We start from the raw sequence: 10,972 nt of genomic DNA on the forward strand, positions 1-10,972 counted from the left end.
TCAAATTTTATGTTTATTCCTAAGTATTTCTGACTTTACATTCTCTAGCAAATGGAAGTGTTTTAATTTTTTTTTAATTGTTTATTGTTAATGTATGGAAATTCAACTAATTTTTGGTGCTGTTATTTTATTCTGCAAATACACTGAATGTATTAGTTCCAGTTATATTTTGCTTGAAACTTTGTGATTTTCTTCAAAGAAGATCATGTCTTCTACAAACAAATAGAACTTTGCTTCTTTCTTTCTGTTTTGGATTTGTTTGATTTCTTTTACTATTTCATCGCTCTGGCTAGGACAACCAGTATTTACTGAATAGAAAGGGTGAGAGCATTCTTGCATCATCTGAGATACTACAGGAAAAGTATTCCTTTTTCCTTGATTGGTTATTTCCACTGCAGTCATTTCATGGATGGTCTTTGTATTGTTGAAGTAAATTTCCTTCTGTATCTATTTTGTTTAGGAGTTCCATGATGACTGGATATTGAATTTTGTGAATTGCTTTTTCTCCATCTATTGAGATGATGTGGTTTTCATCTTTCATTCTGTTCAAGTGGTATATCACATTGATTTGCTTGAATATGTTGAACCATCGTTGCATCTCAGAAATAAGTGGCACTTGAATATCTACAATCCTTTTTATATCCTCTTGAATACAGTTTGCTAGTACAAGGGGTCTTCACGAAGTTCAGGGGAAAAAACATAAGAAAATTGTGCATGAATGTCACATTTTTTGCACCAATATAAACTGATACAAATCTGTTATAACATCTGAACAGGGTCTAGTTTGAGGCACTCAGAAGGGTAAGACATGAGTTTGAAAAGAAACTTAAAGCAATGTAAATTCTGCAAAATTGAAACAAGAAGAAACATCAAATTTATGATGAGACCAGATGCAGTTGTTCAGGCCTGTCATCCCAGCACTTTCAGAGGCCGAGATAGTTGGGTCATGTGAGCCCTGGTATTCAAGACCAGCCTGGGAATAATGATGAACCCCCTTCTCTACAAAAATACAAAGGTTAGCTGAGCATGTTGGCACATGCCTGCTGGTTCAGCTTCTGTGGAGTCTGCAGTGGGAGGATGGCTTGAGTCTGGGAGGTTGAAGCTACAGGGAGTGATGATCATGCTACTGTACTCCAGTGTGGGTAACTGAGAGAGATAGTGTCTCAAAAAATGAATTTAGTGAAGTTCAGGTAGACTGACAATGAAATCATTGATGCTTTAAGAAAAGTATGGGGATGATGCTCAAAATAAATCACTAGTTTGTAAATAGATAACTCATTTTAAGTCGGGAGAAGACAAGTGGAAAGTGATGCATGGAGCAGCAGGCAGACCATCCACATTAGTTTTACAGACAAAAATAAATGTTGTTCATGCTGCAATGAAAAGGACTGACAGCAGCAGAAACAATAGAAGTTTGAAGGCCGGGCGCGGTGGCTCCAGCCTGTAATCCCAGCACTTTGGGAGGCCTAGACGGGCGGATCACGAGGTCAGGAGATCGAGACCATCCTGGCTAACACGGTGAAACCCCGTCTCTACTAAAAAATACAAAAATCTAGCCGGGCGAGGTGGCGGGCGCCTGTAGTCCCAGCTACTCCGGAGGCTGAGGCAGGAGAATGGCGGGAACCCGGGAGGCGGAGCTTGCAGTGAGCTGAGATCCGGCCACTGCACTCCAGCCTGGGTGATAGGGCGAGACTTCGTCTCAACAAAAAAAAAAAAAAAAAAAGAAGTTTGAGACCAGCCTGGATAACATGGTGAATCCCTGTCTCTACTGAAAATACAACAATTAGCTGGGGATGGTGGCTGTCACCTGTTTTCCCAGCTACTCCGGGTCTGAGACAGGAGAATCATTTGAACCTGGGAGGCTGAGGTTGTAGTGAACTGAGTTGGTGCCATTGGACTCCAGCCTGAGCAACAACAGTGAAACTAAGAAAAAAAAAGGTTTGGCCCCTTTCTTCTCTCCACCTTCATGGTGTGTGCTTGACTCCACTTCTTGGCATGTCTTCTCACAAGACTTTCAGGATTACATGATTCGTGGCTAAGAAACAAAAGCAAAATCCTCTTATTCCCCAATGGATTCAGATGAAAACTGGTAGTAAAATCAGGTACTACTGTAAAAGGAGACATTTTAGAAGAGCCAAGCTGTGTGTATAAGGAATTGCATGTGAGATGGCACACGTATTTATGCTGTCTGAAGATCACTATCACGTTACCATATCAAGCTGAAAATATCACCCCTAGAAAGTTGGACATGTTTTATTGAGAATGTATTTTTTCTCCCTGGATCTGTTATGAACACCTTGGTTGGCTGGGTTCAGTAATAAATATGTGAAACCTTTCATATAAAAGTATACAAAACAGTATCAGCGAGTCACAGCGTTATGGCTGTCACAAGCTTGTGAAAGGAAATTCAAAATTACTAAGCCAAAGAGAAAAGTCAGTCTGGGAACTGCGTCAGACAAACCTGCCTTCTGTTTTATTCCTAAACAAGATAGTTACAAAGATTTTTTTTTAAAAGCTACATACGCCCATCACAAACTGGGAGCCTCAAGATCTCCACCCTAAAATAATCCTGTTGAATGTCACTCTGGCAATATAAACTGATACCTTATCTCCACAGGTATGGGAAAGAAGCCATCCCTCTGCACACCTGCGACAAATGTCTATCTGATTGCTTCCCCTGTCCTATTGTTTATGTAAAAATGCCAGTCACTGAGTCAGCTGAGGCGTAAGTGACTATTCCTCCTCCACCTCTGAAATATAAATTGTGTATTTAGTGAAAGGCTGCTGATCAAAGACTCAAGGAATGTGATCATTTGTTGTCTACCTGTGACCCAGAAACTCCCCAATTCCAGTTATTACACCTTTCCAGACCAGACCAATGTATGTGTTATATGTACTGGTTGCTGTGTCGTGTGTCTAAAATGTGTGAAACCAAACTGCAGCCTCAACACCACGGGTACACATCGTCAGGACCTCCTAGGTTGTTATTTGGCCTTAGATTCCCCCTGTCCCCAGACCCAGGACGCATATGTTCCCTTTTTCTTCACTTCTATTAAAGATGGGTCTCATTCTGTTGCCCAGGAAGGAGAGCGGTGACAGGATCGGAGCTCACTGCAGCTTCAACCTCCTGGCTTCAAGGGATCCTTCCACCTCAGCCTTCAAAGTTGCTGGGACCGCAGTCGCATGCCACTGCACCAGGCAAAATTTTGTGTTCCTGGTAGAAATGGGTTTTCACCATGTTGCCCAAGATGGTCTCGAACTACAGGGCCGAAACGATCCAGCCGCATCGGCCTCCCAAAGTGTTGGGATTGCAGGCATGAGCCACCACGCCCGGCTTGTTTCTTAATTAAAGAAAGAAAAATAGGCCAGGTGCTGTGGCTCCCGCCTGTAATCCCAGCACTTCGGGAGGCCACGGCGGGCGGATCACCTGAGGTCAGGTATTTGAGAACAGCCTGGCTAACATGGTGAATCCTCGTCTCGACTAAAATATAGAAATTAGCTTGGTTTGTTGGTGAGTGAGTGTAATCCCGCTACTCTGGAGGCTGAGGCAGGAGAATGGCTTGAATTCGGGAGGGGGAGGTTGCAGTGAGCCAAGAGCATGCAACCGCACTCCAACTGGGCAACAGAGTGACATTCCATCTAAAATGAAAAACTGCTTCTCAAATAAGCGTTGGTAGAATCTTATGAGCTCACATCATTGTTTTCCAACTATAACATGCGTTCAAAATTTTCTTCTTTGACATATATATATGTGTGTGTGTATATATATATATAATATATATATTTAACCTATTATAATAATTTTTCTCTGAAATTTATTGTGTTCCATTTGCATTGATGACTGCATGCTTTGTAGTCTGTATCATATACTGGAAACATTTTCTAGTACCTGATAAATGATTTTAGGTTGTTTTAATGTGTACTTGATAAAGATATCAAGGAACTTTTTCTTTATGCTAACATCAAAATTTAGTTCAGGTAACCTAATATTCCATTTTCTTTCTTTATGACATCTGATTAAATAGTGAGCTGTGAGCTTCCAAGTAAACGTCCCCTCAAGTTCCTCTGGTCCATAATGTTCTTTGCAGATGTTGAAGGATGGGCTGGATTGACTTGGAACCTTTTTCCAGCAGAGCCCATGTGTTCATGAAGAAAACATTTGCTCAGATCTGATTTGTACCGCTGCCTCTCTTTCACTGTTTTAAACACCTGTAGCTATGTGTTCACAATTGTGTTTGGTTTCAATGTATTACCATCATTTTTCTAGGAAAATAATTACATGTTTAGATTCTTGCCATCAGAACTTTAGACATGGAAAGAGACATTTCATTTGCTCAGGTGTATAACATGGTCCTGGATTTTTTTTCTCCTTTTTTTGAGACAAGAGTGTCACTCTGTCACCCATGCTTGAGTGCGGTGACACTATCTTGCCTCATTGCAACATCCACCTCCCAGGTGCAGTGATCCACCACACTCAGCCTCCCAAATAGCTGAGACCACAGATGTATACCACAAAACATGGCTAATTTTTTGTGCTTTTGGTAGAGACAGGGTTTCACCATGCTTCCCAGGTTGATTTCAAACTCCTGGCCTCAAGTGATCTACCCACTTCAGCCTCTCAAAGTGCTGGGATTACAGGGGTGAGCCACCATGCCCAGCCCATCCTGGAATTTTCTAGAGAAGGAAGACTAACACAGCCTATTGGTGCTTCCAGGCCATCACATGGGAATCAGCCATACCTCTTTCCAACTCAACTCAGAGCTTCTCAGGATAACTTGAAGTATTTCCTGCTCAGAACAACAGTGACTCAACCCGTAATGTTCAGGTGAGGGATAAGACCAGAAAAGCTCAGAGGGACACTGACCCCTGAAATACTTCGCCAAATAGTGTGTGGTTTTTCCTGTAGGAGAGGGTCATGCTCAGCTGTAATTTGAATTTTAAATAGATTCCTGTCCTCCAAAAATGTAAAAATCACAAATACCAGAGTGGATAAAACAGGGGATTAGACTCAAATCATCTTGAACTTACTCTTGTCTCTGTCCACACTGTCCACACCACTGCTTTTCCTTATCTCATCTCACAGCTTTAACCCACCTACCCATGTCCCCTGCAGGCCTCTCCCCTGAGCTCTACAATCCTGTGTCCAGTTGTCTCCTGAGCTCTCTGTAGGGACATCACACAGGCATCTCCACCTTCACATGTCCATAAGTGACTTCCTAAACCCCCAGATAAATTCCCTTACTGTCCTATGTGTTTCAGATGAGGGTGACAGTTTACTTCTGGAAGTTTAGCCAAACTTGACAGCATGTATTTTAAGTATGGGAGATAAATTACATTATTTGTAAGTGTTGTAATTTATACTGTAAAGAGAAATTTGCATGTATACATAAAAGGAGTGAGAAAATACATCATTTCCAAAATTGTTTTGAGGTGTGGGGGAAAAATGTTTCAAGACCTCATCCCTGTGGATCTGTGCTCCCAGGACCCCTCTAACCTCATCTCCTGCCTGCGTCCTCCTCGCTTTCTCTGCTCCAGCCATGCAGGCCTCTTTCCTTTTTCTGGGGCTGAGGTTTCTCCGTCTCAGAACCTTCACCTGTGCTGTCCCTCTGCCTAGGACTCTGTGGCCACTGAACTGCAAGTGACAAGCAGCGTTTCTTCCCCAAGTCTTTGTTCTGACATCACTTTTACTATGGAAAACTTTGTGTTCTCCCACATTCCCCAATTTGTCATGACAGCTCCACCTTCACCCCCACCTCTGGTCCGTGTTGCCTGTTCTGTGTGATTCTTTTTGCTCCTTCGCTGTTCACTGGATCCTGGTGAGAACAAGTCTCTAAGCAGAGAGCAGAGCCAGAAGGTGGGGCTGTGCTGGGCTGGTGCGCTCTGAGTGGAGCTCAAACTTGGCTTCACATTAGGGTTCTCAGATGTTTTGCAAATACATCTTTTATGCTGTTTTATCAGAGATTGCTATTTTCACAGTATGGGATCCACCCTCAATGATACCTACAATGACACAGGTGATTCTCATCTGTCTCCAGCATTGAACGTCAAGGCAGTTTCCTCCATGTTGAGAGCTGAGATCAGCCTGTGATCCACAGGGAGGTGAGGGGGCTGCGCTCTGCATGGAGTTTGGTTAGGGCCAGATCTGTGCCCTGAAGATCTGTGCCCTGCTTCAGTGTGTGTGTGGACTTTTCCAAGAGGGAGCAAGATCTGGAAATGGGTCAAAATTACCCTTGTATGTCCTCCTGTGCCACTTTCTGATCACTGCATGATCTCTGGTGCAGTGGGCAGCAGAGGACCATCTTTCTCCCAGGTTAGGTCTCCCCTGTGTGAGTTTTGTCACAGGAAAGGATTGAGTGATTTCTAAAACTTAAATCTTGTATTTTTTTACAAACAGGATTGATTTCCAAAGACTCATGTGAGGAAGCCACCAAGAAGAGCAAAGAAAAGGATCCAGGGATGGCTCTTCCTCAGGTGAGTGAGATTCCTCGGTGGATTCTGCTGTCTCTTTCCTTTCTGAAATGCCAGGTATTGTAGTAGCCAGTCTTCTGTGAGTCTGAAGCGTCCTGCCTCACACGTTTGCTCGCACTCACCCAAGGCTTTTCTCAGTCCTTGTCATCATCACTTAAATTCCATCTCCTATAACCTAGTGAATGAGCTTGGGAAGAGGCTCCCCTGGGCATGGGCCTGGGAAGGGCTCACACCAGACATGGATGGAGATGGGGTGACGGCCCCGTGCTGTCAGTGATGTTGGGCAGCAGGGATTGTTTAGAGACCACACCTGGATGAACGTTTAGCTCTTTGTAAACCTGATCAGAAAAATCTATATATGAAAGTCATTCATTAATGTGCACTGGTATCTGGTAAATTCTAGAAAAGGAAACAAACTAGGGGAGATATTTTGTATCTGATTTTGTAATGCGTTTGAAGTTATGCTAGTGAGTCAATATGTCTCTGACTCCAAACTGTTTTTTTAAGAGACAGGTCACTCTGGGGCCCAGTCTGGAGTGCAATGACACAATTTTAGTTCACAGCAGCCTCAAATTTGTGGCCTCAACTGATCCCCACATTAGCCTGTCATGTAGTCAGATGACAGGCATGTGCCACCATGCCAGTCTATTCTAGTTTCAGAGAAGGTGAGATTGAGAGCTATGTACAGAATGAGGGAGGGAAGCAGTGATGAAGATGAAGGGGGACCCTGGGTGTAGATGAGTGGTGAGTTGATTGGATGTGATGATGAAGTAATGATGTGTTGCTTCCTCTCTTTATAACGTAATTAATGTAAAATTAGTTTAAATTATGCAGATGAGAATGAGGGTTACAAGACTTATGTGTCTAAGTGTGGTGCCTTTTATAATTATGGCGGCAGAGGCGAGCTTCCCTTTGCAACCCCTCTTCAGCCAGAGGACAGTGACTTAACTCATTAGTTGTGTATCCCCCTCTTCCCTTTTCATAGATGGGGTGGGGAGTGGGGAAGTGAAGTAGGGTAAGAAGTGACTGAGTCTCTGTTACTACATTGAATGTGATAAAAGGAATATTAAAAGTGCTTTTGTTCTCTTTTTGTTTTTTTGTTTTTTTTCTGGTTCCTCTTTTAATTAGCTTAGCTGTTTTTTTGTGTGTGTATGTATCGCAGGATCTGGCCAGCAGCCTGCAATGCAGCGGACTGTCTCTTTGTTCCCAGGCAGATCAGCAGGTCGAGGTGAGAGGTCGAATAAGTGGAGGAAAAGGCACATAATCCCAATAAGAATAATTTTGTGCAGCAGGTAAATCGATGTGAGAGGAAACTGGTGAGACAGAAAGTATAAGGAGGAGAATCATTAAATAAAACCTATTGTAGGTGAGATTGAGTGCTGAAGGAGGAAGAGAAGAACACTGGCATGTTATTTTCGGGCTAATAGAAATGGTGAGATCTTTAGGTTTGTAAGGAGAAAAAGAAAGGTAATCAGGAGAAGTGGGATTAGTTACATGGGTCTCCATTGCCACTGGGGGGATTGAATTAGACCTATTGACTCCATTGAGCCACCGCGCCCGGCCAACTCTGCCTTTTAAGCAGAGGTATAAAGGGTAGAAATAAGCTTATCTGCAGGACCCACGTAACCAGCATTGCTATTACTGGAGTCGCCAGTGAACACTGTAACGGCCTGAGGAGTGGGCTGATCTTTGGTTAAGACGTCATTTTTAGCCGGGCGCGGTGGCTCAAGCCTGTAATCCCAGCACTTTGGGAGGCCGAGACGGGCGGATCACGAGGTCAGGAGATCGAGACCATCCTGGCTAACACGGTGAAACCCCGTCTCTACTAAAAATACAAAAACTAGCCGGGCGAGGTGGCGGGCGCCTGTAGTCCCAGCTACTCCGGAGGCTGAGGCAGGAGAATGGCATAAACTGGGGAGGCAGAGCTTGCAGTGAGCTGAGATCCGGCCACTGCACTCCAGTCCGGGCGACAGAGCGAGACTCCGCCTCAAAAAAAAAAAAAAGACATCATTTTTATAAAATCACACAATTTATTCTTTGGATAATGATTATCAATAATGCCAATAAAATCAGCCAAGTGAATTTGCCACAGTATGGAATGTTGAAAGGCAGCTTGAACTTTGAGCCGATTTAAAGGAGCTAAATTCAGATCAAATCTGGAAATTTTAAGTATTCTACACTGAGCTTCTCCAATTTGAGTGGCCATTTGGTCTAGATAAACAGACAAAGTTTTTGCCACAGAATGAGGAAGAAAACACCACTCCCCTAAATCATTATGTTGAACTATCAGTCCAGTAGGAGAATGTAATGAAGTGAAAACCAGAAGCTGAAAAGGCTGAGATGGCTGTACTCTAGATAACTGGGTGGTCTGGATTCTTTTTTTTTTTTTTTTTTTGAGGCGGAGTCTCGCTCTGTCACCCAGGCTGGAGTGCAGTGGCCGGATCTCAGCTCACTGCAAGCTCCACCTCCCGGGTTTACGCCATTCTCCTGCCTCAGCCTCCCGAGTAGCTGGGACTACAGGCGCCGCCACCTCACCCGGCTAGTTTTTTATATTTTTAGTAGAGACAGGGTTTCACCGTGTTAGCCAGGATGGTCTCAATCTCCTGACCTCGTGATCCGCCCGTCTCGGCCTCCCAAAGTGCTGGGATTACAGGCTTGAGCCACCGCGCCCGGCCTGGATTCTTTCCTCTATGAATTCCAGTTCTAGTGAAGCCTCAGGGGTCAAAGTCCTGGGACTGCAGAGATTGGAATCTCCCCGCAGCATAGAAAACAAGTTAGCGCATAGTTTGGATACCTGAAGTAGGTCTTGAATAATGTTACACAAAAGTTTTTGGAAGTCATTAAAGTTTTCAAAGAATCTCTCCTAATTTGAAATTTTTGAGGTTGAATACGTTGTTTATCGACCACCATTCCTAAATATTGAACAGGAGTGGTCTGTTGAATTTTATCCTGAGTGATGTGTAATCCAGCCTTTGTAACATGGAGGCTCAAACTTTGGTAACAGTCAATTACTTCTTTATCAGTGGGGGCAGCAATTAAAATATCATCAATATAATGAAGAATACAGGCCTGGGGAAATTGGGCTCGAACTGGTGAAAGCACTTGCCCAACATAAAGCTGGCAGACTGTAGGGCTATTCAGCATTCTCTGAGTAAGTACTCTCCATTGATAACGAGCTGCAGCCTCCTGACTGTTGATAGATGGTACAGTAAAAGCAAATTTTTCACAGTCCAATTTATGTAAAGGAATATGAAAAAAATCTTTAAGATCGAGAACTATGAGAGGCCAACTTTTAGGTATTAAAGTAGGGGCAGGCCTGCCTGGTTGGACAGCCCCCATAGGTTTAATTACAGTGTTAATGGCCCTTAAATTGGTTACCATCCGCCACTTGCCTGATTTCTTTTTTACTAGAAACAGGGGAATTCCATGGGGAAAGAGAAGGTTCCACATTTCCAAGTTGTAACTGTTCAGAAACCAAGTGAGGTAAAGCCTCCAGTTTGAGCAGCCACTGCTGAATCAAACGGGTGTGTCAGATTTCCAGTGTAAAGGGATAGGATCAGGAGGTGAAGCAGCAGGATAACCTAAACCCACCCTGTTTTATTTTACAGTAACTGGGAGGGGTTTAGTAATCCTTTCACGTTTTGGACTGAGACCGAGTCCAGGAACAAACCCCATGGTTTCCATCATATGCTGACTGGGAGCGCTATACGAATTATGTGGAATATTAATTTCAGCCCCCCATTGTGCCAGTAAATCTCTACCCCAAAGATTAATGGGGACTGGCATGATATAAGGCTGAGTTGTACCCTTTTGGCCACCAGGGTCAGTGCAAGGCAAGATAAATATGCTCTCATAAACTTCCTCGGCTTTTCCAACACATACTAGTCCCATGTTAGTGGGATGTTTAAGTCAGGAGGAAGACCATAAACTAGAGGAAATAACAGAAACATCAGCCCCAGTACTTACAAGGCCCTCAAACTTTTTTCCTTGAATGTGTATGGCACAGGTGGGCTGCTGTTTAGAAATTATATTAATCCAATAAGCGGCCTTTTCACCACCGGAGCCAGTCCTAGGGCCACGTGTCTTACCTCCTTTGTTTAAAATGATATTAGGTAGTAAAAGCAATTGAGCAATTGATTCACCGGCCGGAATGGAAACAGGAGCCTTGGCAGACATGATTAATTTAATCTCATCAGCCAGGCGCGGTGGCTCAAGCCTGTAATCCCAGCACTTTGGGAGGCTGAGACGGGCGGATCACGAGGTCAGGAGATTGAGACCATCCTGGCTAACATGGTGAAACCCCGTCTCTACTAAAAGAATACAAAAAACTAGCCGGGCGAGGTGGCGGGCGCCTGTAGTCCCAGCTACTTGGGAGGCTGAGGCAGGAGAATGGCGTAAACCCAGGAGGCGGAGCTTGCAGTGAGCTGAGATCCGGCCACAGCACTCCAGCCCGGGCGACAGAGCAAGACTCCGTCTCAAAAAAAAAAAAAAAAAAAAAATTTAA

General features: G+C 43.8%; 1 protein-coding gene across 1 annotated transcript in view; it reads left to right on the forward strand.

Moving 5' to 3' along the window:
* The first annotated feature begins 6,422 nt into the window (after window positions 1-6,422).
* The window catches only part of LOC111527993 (zinc finger protein 600), a 34,242-nt gene continuing 29,692 nt past the window's right edge, over window positions 6,423-10,972 (forward strand). The window contains exon 1 of the mRNA XM_031934788.1: window positions 6,423-6,471. Within this exon, the coding sequence (XP_031790648.1) occupies window positions 6,457-6,471 (15 nt within the window). The 5' untranslated portion in view covers window positions 6,423-6,456. The remainder of the gene's footprint in view (window positions 6,472-10,972) is intronic.

The sequence above is a fragment of the Piliocolobus tephrosceles genome, chromosome 21, assembly GCF_002776525.5.
Source record: "Piliocolobus tephrosceles isolate RC106 chromosome 21, ASM277652v3, whole genome shotgun sequence".
NCBI lineage: Eukaryota > Metazoa > Chordata > Mammalia > Primates > Cercopithecidae > Piliocolobus > Piliocolobus tephrosceles.